General features: G+C 46.9%; 1 protein-coding gene across 1 annotated transcript; it reads right to left on the bottom strand.

Annotated features, from left to right (window-relative positions):
* Nucleotides 1-1594: 1594 nt before the first annotated feature.
* Nucleotides 1595-13509, bottom strand: GABARAPL2 (GABA type A receptor associated protein like 2). Its single transcript, XM_054453564.2, has 4 exons — nucleotides 12880-13509; nucleotides 12493-12548; nucleotides 11188-11360; nucleotides 1595-2196 (listed from the first exon to the last, which is right to left on the bottom strand). The coding sequence occupies exons 1-4, from the start codon at nucleotides 12911-12913 to the stop codon at nucleotides 2106-2108; spliced, it is 354 nt and encodes a 117-aa protein (XP_054309539.1). The 5' UTR covers nucleotides 12914-13509; the 3' UTR covers nucleotides 1595-2105.
* Nucleotides 13510-14198: the final 689 nt, after the last annotated feature.

Here is a 14198-nt window from a genome sequence, read left to right as displayed (position 1 = left end):
CCAGGGACTTTTGTTAGTGCTCTCAGAAAAGATGTTCTTCCTTCCACTAGAGTTGCTAAGCAACTCCAAAGATGGGGCCATCTTTGCCATCACAGGGAGAGAACACAGAGAAAAACAAAACCAAGAGATGGAGTTTTGATGTTATTATTTGATCCCTGGTTCTAGCTACACCTCAAGCCAGTGAACCATCCCTCTGAGAGGTGAGATAATAAACTGCCTTTTTAATGCTAAGGCCAGTTTGAATTGGGAGCACGTCATTGCAAATAAAATTCCTTAGTAACACAGAGCTTGCTTTCCCTTTACCTTGCTCACTCTGAGGTCAGTTTCTAACTGCTTTTAGTGTGAAACTATCGCAAAGAGAAACAGATTTTATTAGCACAAGTTTGGTAAAGACCCAACAAGATGTTTGTGACAAATTAAGAATGTTTCCTCTGATCCCAACTGAGAAGGTGACATCAGTAGAGAGCTTGGATGAGCTGCTTATATAATTTGGTAAAGATAAAGTTAAAGGTCTTTGTTTCTTCTGCAATGGAAAGTGTGAGTCATTTTAATTACATGTTCTTAGACTGGTGGGACATACCTGGTTTCTTTATTCTTGTCTGTGTAGTGCTCTAGCCACCAACACAGTATGTCTGCAGAAGATTTAAGAAAGTAACTAAGCATTTCCTCTCAAATGTATTTGTGTCCTAGCAAGCCTACACATCTCTACTAATGTGTGAGAAATGAAACTCATGCGCATAGATAAATCTAATCTTGATTTTTAGGAAGGGAGTAGAAAGCAGTACCTTAAAGAATGCAGGAACATTAAAAGGATGCACAGAAGTGATATGGAAAGATCACTAAAATATAATGTTAAATGAAAAAAAGCAATGTATGTAGAAGTATATGTTTTCTTTGTTTAAGAAAAAGAAGAAGCCGGGTGTAGTGGTGGGCGCCTGTAATCCCAGCACTTTGGGAGGCTGAGGTGGGTGGATCACCTGAGGTCAGGAGTTTGAGACGAGCCTGGCCAACATGGTAAGACCTCATCTCTACTGAAAATACAAAATTAGTTGGGCGTGGTGACACATGCCTCTAATCCCAGCTATTCAGGAGGCAAGGCAGGAGAATCGCTTGAACCCGGGAGGCGGAGGTTGCAGTGAGCTGAGATTGCACCATTGCACTCCAGCCTGGGTGACAAGAGCAAAACTCCGGTCTCAAAAAAAAGAAAAAGAAAATAAGGATATGTATTCATATTTGATCATCCTTTTTACTATGCCATTATACTGTCCTTTAAATTATCCTATTTACTTTTAAAATATTGAAAAGAAACAAGAAGCCAGTAAAAGTAATTTCCCATAAAGGGCAGAGGTGGTTAGGAGGCTGACGGGAGCAAGCCTTCTCAGTGTATACCTTTTTATATTGTCCCGATATCTCAAACATGTGAACATATTAGTTATTCAAAACAATGTCTCTCCTCATGACCCTGGCCATGGCTTCCGGTCCCAGGACGTGCGGCCATGACCTCCACAAGCCCTCTTCCTGGCCTGGCAGATGTAGGAGCCACTTCTCTGGCCCATCCAAATGCGGGTGAATAAAGGACATGGCCACAGTACAATGCCTTTATAAGAGAATTTTTATTGTTAATTATTTACCTTAATAGTTTCAGAAAGAGGAACAAATTAGTTCAGTCCAACATGATTGGCAGTTGGCATATTCTAGTGAAGCAAGTGTTCTGACTGCTAAGGATTTAATTTGGATAATTTAATACTTAGCCATCTAACACTTCAAGCATAACCCAGAATAAATGCATCACCTTCCCTTTCACTTTAATACCGCACCTACCTCACTTCGATATAGAAATATCATTCAATATGATTTCCAGAAGGACAAGTTTCCTGGAGAATACAGCCATGAGGACAATGCACAAAAAGAAAAACTCAAAATAAAACTCTGTATGATAATTTACTAGTCTAAGGAAAGAAAACCTTCCAATATATTAAGAAATAAATCCAGTTACAAATGCACTAATAGGTCTATGTGAAGAGGTTCTGGTATAATAACTGAAAATGGCTGGCTATTTACAAGATACACAAGCAGTTACGGTGCACCTAGCCCAGCAATGGCCCTCAGAAGCCAAAAGTGTTCTCTCCGCTGTAGGCCACATACAAGAATCCATCTTCATCTTTTTCCTTCTCGTAAAGCTGTCCCATAGTTAGGCTTGAAAGAGAAAAACAAAAATGTCATTGAAAATCGGAGTCCAGGTTTCAGGAGAAAAAGGATGGCCTGAGGATAGGAATTTAGTAAAAGACTTCAGGTGTCAGTACCTGCTATGTGCTTATAATCCTGTTTTAAAGCAAGAGAAAGGAGCCATAAAAAGATTAAAATAAATGAAGTCTGCAGAAGGCAAAGCCATTTGACATCCTCCCAAGTAAATCCTTTAAAGCAGCCAGCTCCTTCAGGGGGCTCTGGCTGGCTAACACATGGGTGCCTCTTAAATGCCAAGGACAAGAGAAGAAACTAAGCAAAATGAAGAACCTGAAAGGCTCACCTCTGTGTGGGTAAAGGACCCTAGCAAAGAAGAGTAGTTTGGGTTCGTTCTCATGGAATCTCCCCAGCTAAACCCCTGTGCCCCCAGAGATCTGTATCAACATCATCAAAAAGAAGTTATTTTCCTCACACTTAATGCAAAAAGCTCTAAATGTATCTGGGATCCAAAGAAGCCTGCCCAACCTCCCAAAGAACCTCCAAAAATAGATACTCTTCAAACTAAACGTGTGTGGGTAGGAAAGCTGGCTTTCCCTAAGCAGTAAAACAGACTGCGCAGTGGAGACCTAATCTAGTTCTGTGCCATGAAACTGAGTTGGACCACCTCCAGAGTAAGACTAGTAACACCTGGATCCCTATGCAAGCTCTGCCCCATGACTGTACTCTCTGAGATGAGAGGAAGTGCAAATGTGTTAAGACCATGAGTGTAGGGATCAACCAGAAACAGTGGTAAGATGCTCAGTCTGAGACATCTGAGGTCACTAGCCCAGATAGGTCAGTCACAATAGATCCTTAAAAGGGGAACTCATAAACCAAGAGCCAGTGGGGAAGATAAGGAGTCCAAGGCCTCAACCTGAGGAAACAATGACTGCCCCACTTGCAGCTTTGCTCCTCAAGGGCTGAGTGGAACCTCCATGTAAACACGGACAAATACCACATTTATGAAGGGAGAGGTTTTGAGTTTTTTTCCTATTCTTCCTGCCCCATTTGCAAGCTTAGCTCAGATGGCTGTGTGGGTAGATGAGAATTATTAAGTAACAATGTGGAGGAGGTCTGATTTTGAATATGAAACAACCTGTCATCAGCATCTTGTACAATAAAAACGGTGCTCCCTGTGAGGATCTCTTAGCCTGGAATTTGTAAAATGAGGACTCCCTGGAACAGAACTGTTCAATATAAATTTCTGCTATGACTGAAATGTCCTGTATCACTGCTACAACACAGTAGCCACTAGCTACATTCAGCACTTGGAAGTGTGGCTCATGTGAATTGGGATGTGCAGTGTAAAACATAAACAAGGCTTCAGACTTAGTATGAAAATGCAGCAAAATAGCTCAATTTTGATTACATGTTGAAATGATAAAATTATAGATATACTGGGTCAAATAAAATATATTAAGTGGATCACCTGAGGTCAGGAGTTCGAGACCAGCCTGACCAACATAGTGAAACCCTGTCTCTACTAAAAATACAAAAGTAGGCCGGGCGCGGTGGCTCATACCTGTAATCCCAGCAGTTTGGGAGGCCAAGGCGGGTGGATCACGAGGTCAGGAGATCGAGACCATCCTGGCTAACACGGTGAAACCCCGTCTCTACTAAAAATACAAAAAATTAGCTGGGCGTGGTGGCAGGCGCCTGTGGTCCCAGCTATTCAGGAGGCTGAGGCAGGAGAATGGCGTGAACCCGGCAGGCGGAGCTTGCAGTGAGCTGAGATCGCGCCACTGCACTCCAGCCTGGGCAACAGAGTGAGACTCTGTCAAAAAAAGTATCCGGGCATGGTAGCGCACACCTGTCATCCCAGCTACTCGGGAGGCTGAGGCCGGAGAATCGCTTTAACCTGGGAGGTGGAGGTTGCAGTGAGCCAAGATCGTGCCATTGTACTGCAGCCTGGGCAACAAGAGCAAAACTCTGTCTCAAAAAAAAAAAATTAATTTCAACTGTTTTTATTTTTTTAATGTGGCTACTAGAAAATTCTTAAATTACATATGTGGCTTGCGTCCATTTCTACTGACAGCACTGCCCCAGAACAAGACTTAGGGGGCAGTGGGTAGAGGGAGGAACAACGCCTGCAGCTGTGGGTCTCAGCCTTGGCTGCACATCCGAATCTTACTTTAAAGAGAGCTTTAAAAACATCTCTGTGCCCAAGCCCTACCCCAGACCAATGAAATCATCACTATGTTTTGTTTTGTTTTGTCTTGTTAAGACAGAGTCTTGCTCTGTCGCTTGGGCTGGAGTAGAGTAGCAGGATCTCGGTTCACTACAACCTCCACCTTCCGGCTCAAACAAGTCTCATGTCTTAGCCTCCCAAGTAGCTGGGATTACAGGTGCATGCCACCATGCCTGGCTAATTTTTTTTTGTTTTTGTTTTTATTTTTAGTAGAGGTGGGATTTCACCATGTTGGCCAGGCTGGTCTTGAACTCCTGACCTCAGGTGATCCACCCACCTCCACCTCCCAAAGTGCTGGATTACAGGCGTCAGCCACCGCGTCCAGCCTCATCAGTATATTTTTAAATGCCAAAAATGATTCCATATGCAGCCAGGTTGCGAAGAGAAATGCCTGACCTTTTGTTGGGGGGGAGAAGGGAGGGTCATCTTTAAAAGCTATGTGATTAGGAAGTAGAATGACAAGCCAGGAAGTGAAATGACAAGCCAGAAACTAGCAGAAGGGCTTGAACATGTAGCTGAGTCTCCCAAGATTTTTACCCTGGTGGTTGAGAATGCCCAGAGAGTAACCCCATTTTTCTCTGAAACTCCTCAGAATGAGGCTAATGGGAAAACTACAGCTACTGCCACAACTCTTTACCCCATTTGTCCAAGTGTCCAGGGTGATCTTGATGACAACTGTCATAACATCTCCCCGCTGCCACTACCAGATGGGTTTAGATGCAGTAGCAGACATTGTGTGCAATTCAGAGTCGCCCCATAGTGCCTCTGTCAAGTTTGGTTCCAAACAGACTAAGTTCTGCTCTTTTCCTAGCAAGTTAGAAGCCCTAGTACAATGATTCTAAATCCCGCTGCTACATTAGAAACATTTGAGGAGCTTCATAAACACCAGCAGCCCACCCCCCGGCCTGTGTATGCTATCCATGGTGAACAATGACCACTGGACCGCTACTGTTGAAGGCAGGTCGTGAGACTCTGAGCCCTGACTCTTGGCAGGATAGGAGGCCCACAATCATGTTGCTTTCATTCCTTTCTGGCTTTAGATTCCATTGTCTTTTAAGTAAAACTTGGGTTCATTAATTTAAGCAGTGCCCTAGTAGCTACAGAAGCTGATAGTAAAAATCCTAACTATAATGGCAACACATATGTGCCAAGCACTGCTTATACATTACATGTATTAACTCTTTATCCTCAAAACAATCTCATGAGGTAGATAGTACCATAATCCATAGTTCCTAGATAAGAAAACTGAGGCACAGAGATTCTAAATTCACTCCAGGTCACAAAACTAGGAGACCACCAAGCTTTGCTGCCTCCAAGTGACTAGACAGCTAGATCTGCTCTGATGACCTAACATTAGAGTCCTTGTACCTTCTACAGAGATCTTCCTTAGAACAGTGCTTCTCATACAAATGTTGGTACCAACCGTCGGAACATCAAGCTCCCAGGTAAGGCGACTGCTGCCAGTCTCTGCATCACATGCTGAGTAGCAAGGTCTTAGGGCTCTCTCCTTCAGATCTTGTAATTTGACAGCTAGATGCCTTAGTGCGTAAGAACTTAAGAATCCAACATTTCTCCTTTTCTGACACACAACCTCATGTGGAAACTTAGTTGGCAGTAGCACTGTGTCCTTATAGTCAGGATACCTCTTGGGCAAGGAACTTGGTAACTGACAATGCTCAATGCTGAACATGCACCTAATTTTGAGGCTTCACTGGGTGCCATGAAGCAAGACTGATTTGAAAACAGCACTTACGGGATCGGACTGCATACATGCAGAGTCAGAGTAACTTGGCCTGCAGCCAAAATGAGCTGGGCCACAAACAGACTTAAAAAAATTAACTCATTTTTTTAAAGTTCCATTAAATGGATATTCAAATGGAAGTGCAGGGAGACAAAATGTGACCCTTGCTAGCAGAGTCTATTAGCAGAAGGCTGGTGTCTCAGTTTGGGACACATTCCATAAACCTCTGAGAAGATAAACTTCCCCCTCAGAATTTGGAGGCCTGAGCTATACACAGCACTGAGCAGGCCACTGCTAGGATGCCTGAGGATCCTGAAGCACAGAGGCAGCTCTAATGCATCTATCCAGCTAAGTTGCACAGGCTTGCTGGATGCCCTGACAACTCGCAAGCAGCACTGCAGCTCCAAGGCTTGCTGCCTAAGTTGCTGGGAGGTGGCTGTAGAGAACATCTGAAGATGGCCTCCAGTCCCTAACACGAATGCACACCCTGTGGCATCAAGTACCACATGCATTCATCTGAGAAATGGGTAAAGCCAGTGGTAGATTCAAGCCATGGAGCTAATCTAAGGTGAAGAGGGACCCTGAAGTACTATGTGAAAATGAACTTAAACTGCCCCCTAAAGCCCTCTCCCCAACCCCTCCACTGAATGACATAGATCCAGGTAAAACCACTTCTCCAGTGGAGAAACTGTGCAATAAAAAAAGGAAAGTTGCAGCAAGACCTACATCCAGGAATGGCCATGTGACTCAAGACAGACATCAGTTTATGCTACTCAACAGCACTATGCATTGGGAGAGGCTGACCTAGAACTGTGTGGATGCCCAATCCCTAGAGAACCTACGTTCGCCCCAACCAAGGGCAGGTCATGGAGGCTGTGGGGTCTACACTGACTCATGAATTGGCTGGGCTGATGAGCACAGCTGGCCACCCATCGGCTTTGGAGCCCAGGTGCTTCCACTGGACCTTGGATTATCTCTTCTCCAGCAGGGCAGGATGGGTGGCGGGAGGTGGAAGGGCAGTGACCACTACTGTCAATCCTGGAGAGGCACTGGCTTCACAGTGAAAGTTAATAAGGCCCTGATGCTCCCCAAGATTCTAAAATAAAAAGATTGACCACTGGTTGTTGTTCCTTTTTTTGTTTTGAGACAGTTTCACTCATGTCGCCCAGGCTCGAGTGCAGTGGCGCGATCTTGGCTCACCACAACCTCCTCCTCCGCCACCACACACGACCTAGGACAGAACATATTTATCTGATAAAAAGGAACAACTAGGCCGGCAGCAGTGGCTCATGCCTGTAATCCCAGCACTTTGGGAGGCCAAGGTCGGCGAATCACCTGAGGTCAGGAGTTAGAGACCAGCCTGGCCAACATGGTAAAACCCCGTCTCTACTAAAAATACAAAAAAAGTAGCCGGGCGTGGTGGCAGTCGCCTGTAATCCCAGCTACTCGGGGGCAGAGGCAGGAGAATTGCTTGAAGCTGGGAGGCAGAGGTTGCAGTGAGCCGAGATCGCGCCACTGCCTGGGCACTCTAGCCTGGGCGACATGAGCGAAACTCCGTCTCCAAAAAAAAAAAAAGTCCTGTCCTTAAAGAGGTATTTACCCAGAAATGATCAAAGTGCTTTAAGCACATTTCTAAATAAAGGATGAATAAGTGTGGGGTGAGAAGTCATTAATTGGGCCTGAAGGGTCAGGACTTGGATTTCTGGTTACTCTGTGCTAAAATCCTGACTTGGGTTACTGGTATAATCTGCTTTAGGGTGGATTCTCAGCAGAATGGAAAGGCAAATTCGACTCGGAGAGAAAATGGTCTTGAAGCAGTCTCTATTACCCTGAAAATCACTTTTCATTTCCAAAACATCACAACTTCCTTTTACTGAAGATCTCTTTAACATCCAGAAGTAAATAAACACCATATTCTTAAACAGCACAGGTTTCCCAATGTCAATTATAATATCTGGCCAGGCATGGTGGGTAACACCCATAATCCCAGCACTCTGGGAGGCCAAGGCAGGAGGATCACCTGTAGCCAGGAGTTTGAGACCAACCTGGTGAGGTGGGAGGACTGCTAAAGCCCAGGAGTTCAAGGCTGCAGTGAGCTATGACTGTGCCACTGCACTCCAGCCAGGGTGACAGAGCAAGACCTTGTCTCAACAACAATAAAAAATAATATCTTAGAGCTATTTTATTTAATGATATACTCCTGTTTCTATTTTAAACAGGGGATTAACAAGACTCTTATCTATGTTCTAAACAAACAAAGACCAAAGACCATTCACTGCCAGGTCTGAGTTCCCCTCTAACGTCATGACTAGGAAACTTGTACACTGATGTTTTTTCTGAAGTTCTGTCTGAACAAAGGCATGGTTCCCCATTCTGTTTTTGGCCTGATTCTTGATGCAGGCACCTAGGCAGAGAATTCAACTTTCCAGTGCTAAATGGGAAAAGGCCATTGTGATTCCCTCTTTTTTAAATGAAACAAGAACTTAGAATTTAGGAAGTAAAACTTAGGGACTTGCCTCTGTCTCTATTTATAGAATCAATATTTAATACTAAACTACTCTAAATAAAAATCATGACACTTTACATGGTGACCGCCTGTTTTCCACTCCAAGGCAGAAATAACTGAGAACTCACTCCCCTTCAGCCTCAGACATAATTGATCTTCATGCAGACCAGTCAGTCACCAGAGAGGGGGGGCTCCTGCAGGCCTGAATTCGTCCCTTCTCTAATTTCCCCAGCCACTCTTTGAAGCCAGCAAGCACTGCATGAAGGTTAAGGGAGGCTCCATGCTCCCCTAAGGAAGCTGAAAAGACCTGAGGAAGAGGCTGCTAAATTGTCTTGGGGAAGAGATGGTGAAGCTGAATCACAGCCAGCTTTAGGAAGGACCCTGTAGCACTTTTTGTTTATGTTTATGGGTGATTTATATATTGCATAAAGCCCAATGATGTCACACGCCTCTTATGTTTAGAAACAAATTTATATTTTTGGCCCGGTGTGGTGACATGCACCTGTGGTCCCGTCCCAGTTATTAGGGAGGCTGAGGTGGGAGGATCACTTGAGCCTAGGAGGCAGAGGGTGCAGTGAGCTCAGATTGCACCACTGCACTTCAACCTGGGCAACAGAGTGAGACTCTGTCTCAAAAAAAAATTATTTCTGAGAATAAAACCCCAAAATAAACAGTTGCATTAAGTGTAGGGTGATAAGTCATTAACTGGGGCCAAAACGCTGACAGCCTGGGCAAAAGGGCCCTAGCTGGTGACTCTAAATCCTGAAGGGTCAGGACCTGGATTTCTGGTTACTCGGCCCTAAAATTCTGACTTGAGTTACCAGTGTAATCTGCTTTAGGGTTGATTCTCACCACACTGGAAAGGCAAATGGGACTTAGAGAAATGGCTTGAAGCAGTCTCTGCTGCCCTGAAAAATCATTTTTCATTTCCAATTCTATTTCTATCTCAGGGATAACGGGGGAGGGGAAGTTGATAAGACCTGTAGCCATTTTAATTGCTAGATTACTGTGGAGCCATCTGAGTAATCTTAAAGTCTCCAGAAGCCTGCTTCATTTCCTTTGAGAAGAACCAGAGAATCAGAATTGAGGAAAATAAACTCAATGCCATAGGTCCTAGTCACTTACTTTCTCCCACTAAGCCAACACCTCCGGGAAGTACGAAACACAGGGTCACCAAGGCTCTGTAGAAGTTGCAGATGTTATGAAAGAAGATTACCTCCCCAAACACGTTAAGGAAAGCCCAGGGTAACTGCAGATGCCCAAGGCTTCCTCCCCTGGTGAAGACACAGCCCAGAGGCCTGGGAAGGAAGGTTAGAAGAGCCCCATGGGTGACAACATCTCCTCAAGCAACACCACAGCTTCCAGAGCTACAGCTGTGGCAGACCAATGGCGTCCAGTGGGCAGGCCCTGGGGTGTCTCCTCAGGTTGAACACTGGCCTTAGGGAAGGAGCTTCCATTTCTCCCATGCCTTTCTATCAGACACCAGGAAGTAGAGGTGGAGGACACTGGGAAAGAGGAAATCAGACCAAAAAATAGCCAGAGCTTTCCACCTTTAACAGAAATAAGGTCTGGAATTTGGCACAGGCCTCTTCTGGAGTCTTCAAGGATTTTCAACAGGAACCTATTTGGACAACATTGGGCTAGTTCCCAGGGCTTCTGAGAGCCTTCACTTTTAGAAGTATTACTTCTGGGAGTGGTAAATGAAACCTAGATTGGGTCACGAAGATAAGATGTGGCCAGGAACTCACACTCAGGGGAGAGGTGGGGGCTGGAATCTGGATCAGGGCCTACAACTACCCACTCAGTAATGGGAAAGGACTGACCAGGAAGTTAGACGGAGCCCATCCATTTTCCTTTTTCCACAGGGGACTAAAGCTGGGCTGTCAAACACACAGAAAAGGGGAATTCTAATGCCTCTGCCTACATTCAGGCCACAAGTTACAGTCCCAAAGATTGCTTCCAGGCAGCACAATAGTCTGACAGTCAAAGCAAGTGCTACCCAGGGAGGTATAAGTAAAGAGACTTCAGAGCCCTTTACTGTGCCGCAGTCATTTTGTCAGACTTGAGGATCAGGCAGCTATAGACTCTTACAATGTCAAAGAGTTGACCAAGTTTGGGAGCAAGCAAACTGGATGATTAACTGAGTGAGCCTCAGCAGGGCCCACAGGCTCCCAGTGGAGGAGCATGCCAGGACTGCCTTCAGGGAAGAAAACCTCATTTCAGGCCTCAGTTCCACCTATAGCTTAAGACTAAATAAGTTCTCAACTGTTTTAAAAGATTCTTGGAGATCTTAGGCTGAGTTTCATCATTTTTTTAAAAGTCCAGGCCTTGTTCTATTTTCTGAATCCAAAATGCACTCTTTATGTATTGCAGCCGTTATTTTCCTGGAGCCCCTGATGTCAGGGAGCACAAAATCCAGATTTCTAGTCAGGACCCCTAAGAGTTTTCAGACTTCCAAAGTTTTGGAGTTCCGTAAGCAGCCAACCAGATGTCTAATACCAGAGGGCCCATCTAGTAAACACCTCTCACCTGGACTGTGGGACTGTCTTATCCACAAACAGGAAGATCGCCTTTTCAGAAGGAAGCTGGATCCTTTTCCTGATGATCCACATGAACTGAGCCACAGTGATATCAGATGGAACCAAGTACTTCCGTTTGTCAATGTCAACAATCTGAGAGCCTGAGACCTTTTCCACAATCACCTGGGAAAGTAAAGAGAGGTCAGGACTGTGTTTCCTAAAGCGAGGCTCTGGCCTCACATGGCTGAGGAGCTGATGAACAGAGTGTGGGCAAGGAGGTGGGTGGGGAACTGCATAGCAGGAGAAAATATGTCTTTGGCTTAATAAACCACACGCTCTGGAGGTTAAGAATTGATATAAATGTGTTACAGGGAAACAGTAAGTGCTTTTCTGTGGTCAATTATGTAAGAGAAATGCAGCCCTTACCACTAAGCTTTTCCACATTTTATCTGGGCTGACCTAAGAATATCTGGGGAGGGTTTCATCCATGGCCCGTTACTCCAGGACCCCAGAATGGATCCACCTTCACAACTACAGGAAACACTACTGTGTTCCCAAGGAACACAGGAGACAAGAATGGATGGACTAATGGGAATGCCTGGAATTTCAGCCAGCCAAGAACCAAGTTGTTCATTTGGCCTGTTGCTCCTCTCTGAACAAGTTTCAAATCCGTCCCTCCTACTCCTTCCCCCAAACAAATTATTCACAAGCAAAGAGCTACAATAACAGGCCTTAATGTCCATTAAAAATTAATAAGGATTACAAAACTATCTCTCCAACCATGGAAGAAATATAACATCATATTTATTATTGACTAAGAAGAAAACATGGCAGAAGGGGTTTTCAGCGGCTTTTCACATTATTTTGGTCAGGCAAGGATGACAGGGTCAAGGTGAGATAACGGAGCTAGAAGTTAGGTAAAGATGGAGACTCAAAGTAAAAGATGAACGTCCTGAGACTCAAGTACCACTTCCAAGACCAAAGTGACAGTCTCCCTCCACCACCGTTCCCAAAAGTGGCAGTGACCTGTTGCCCTGTCCTAGAACATCGTTCCTTACATAATTGGCCAGGGAGCCCCGAGGCTGCAGACGGCTCGCTGGCCTAGATCGGGAGATTCAGCACTGAGGCACCCTGAACAGCACCAGCCCGAGCCCCTCACGCCCCGGCCCTGGGCGGCCTCATCCCGGTCTGGCCCGTCAGCTACTGTAACTGGGACTGGAACCTCAACTTGTCAACTGTTGAATGGCCTGGGGCCTATCACGGGTCCCAGACGACAGAGATGACAGTGAGGTGAGGGGGCGGAGAGTCCACTCACCGGAACCCTGTCGGGATATTTCGCTCGAATCTTCGCGGACTCCACGCATCTGTGTTCTGTGGGAGAAACAAACGGGGCTGACGGCCGCTCCTGCCCACCGGTCGGTTCCCGGCCCCCGGCCCTCCTCCTCCTGCGCCCTGCGTACAACCCAGGGCCTGGTTCCGGCGTCCCCGCGGCCGCGGTCCTGTCCCCTACTAGCTCCCAGCAGGGCCCGCGGAGGGTGACATGGGGTCAGGGGGCCGCTGCCCGAGGCATCAGGGCCTGGGCGACTCCAGCCCGGAGCAGGGCATCCGCCCCGCTCCACTCGGCCCAGGGCCGCCCGAGTGGGGGAGGGGGCCCACCCGCCGCCCCGGCCCCCAGCAGCCGGGCCGACGGCCAAGTGCTTACCCAGCGAGTGGTCCTCCTTGAACATCCACTTCATGGCGGCGGCGGGAAGGGGAAGGAACCGGCTCGCGGAGCCGCGGAGCTCAGCGCACCGAGCACAACAACAACGACGGCGGCAGCGGCAGCGGCAGCGGCAGCGACGGCAGCGACTACACGGCAGGCGGGACTTCCGGCTGTCGGAGCCTAGCAACCGGTCGGGGGCGGGGCTTCCGGCGCCATTTGTCAGGACGCCGCGCCAAGGGGCGGGGCCGCACGTAAAGGGGCGGGGCCGCGGAGGACCCCTTTGGGGGCTCCTAGGCTGCGGAGGCGATGAAGTTGGTTATGGGGACGTCTGTGAGCAATATCTGCGACATTGCTCGCAGGAATGTTCGGGGAACTGGTGACAGGAGTGGGGTCTCGGGAGCGTTGGTGGCGGGAAACGTCTGGCTGATAGTGTAGGGCTCTTACTGAGGGCTGCGTGGGGGTGTGGCTGATAGTTGGCTCTTAGAGCAGTTCGTAGGGGAAGTCTGGGGAATTGGTGACAAGAACGGTCTTTAGGGGTAAGAATGACATAAGGAGGGGTTTCTAGTGCTTGGCGATAACAAGGGAGCTGTTTAGGGCGTTGACAGTTTGGGGAGTATTGCTTGGAGTGGTGACAGGTTGCGGGCTCAGTATGGGAGGGGTGGGTGTTTGAGGACACTGTTGGAAGCGGCACTGAGGACAACCCGGAGGTCCGTATTAGGGACAGCTGTAATAGGTTGTCTTGGACCTAGAAATTGAATTTAAACAAATCCCGTTTTCTTCCTTTATTCGTGAATAAATATTTGAATAAACATTTACGAAAAGGTATCACAAATGCACATTTGAGGCGGGGTGCGGTGGCTCACGCCTGTAATCCCAACACTTTGGGAGGCCGACGCGGGTGGATCACCTGAGGTCAGGAGTTGAAGACCAGCCTGACCAACATGATGAAACCCCGTCTCTACTAAAAATACAAAAATTAGCCAGGCATGGTAGTGGGCGCTGTAGTCCCAGCTCCTCGGGAGGCTGAGGCAGGAGAATCGTTTGAACCAGGGAGGTGTAGGTTGCAGTGAGCCGAGATCACACCACTGCACTCCAGCCTGGGCAACAGAAGCAAGACTCCGCCTCAAAAAAAAAAAAATGCACATTTGAGGAGTGTAACATCACTGATCACAGACCCCTTAATCTTAACTGGCAGAGGAGTTAGAGGTGACTGTCAGACTCGGAGAATTCCCCTGAGAGCTGGTCATGAGATGGGTTTCCTTATTTGGCTGTGGGAGTGGTTTAGCAATCGCAGCCTGCGCTGTGTGTATGTCACCTGC

This window comes from Pongo pygmaeus, chromosome 18 (genome assembly GCF_028885625.2).
Source record: "Pongo pygmaeus isolate AG05252 chromosome 18, NHGRI_mPonPyg2-v2.0_pri, whole genome shotgun sequence".
In the NCBI taxonomy this organism is placed as follows: domain Eukaryota; kingdom Metazoa; phylum Chordata; class Mammalia; order Primates; family Hominidae; genus Pongo; species Pongo pygmaeus.
This window is presented reverse-complemented; position numbering and strand designations above follow the sequence as displayed.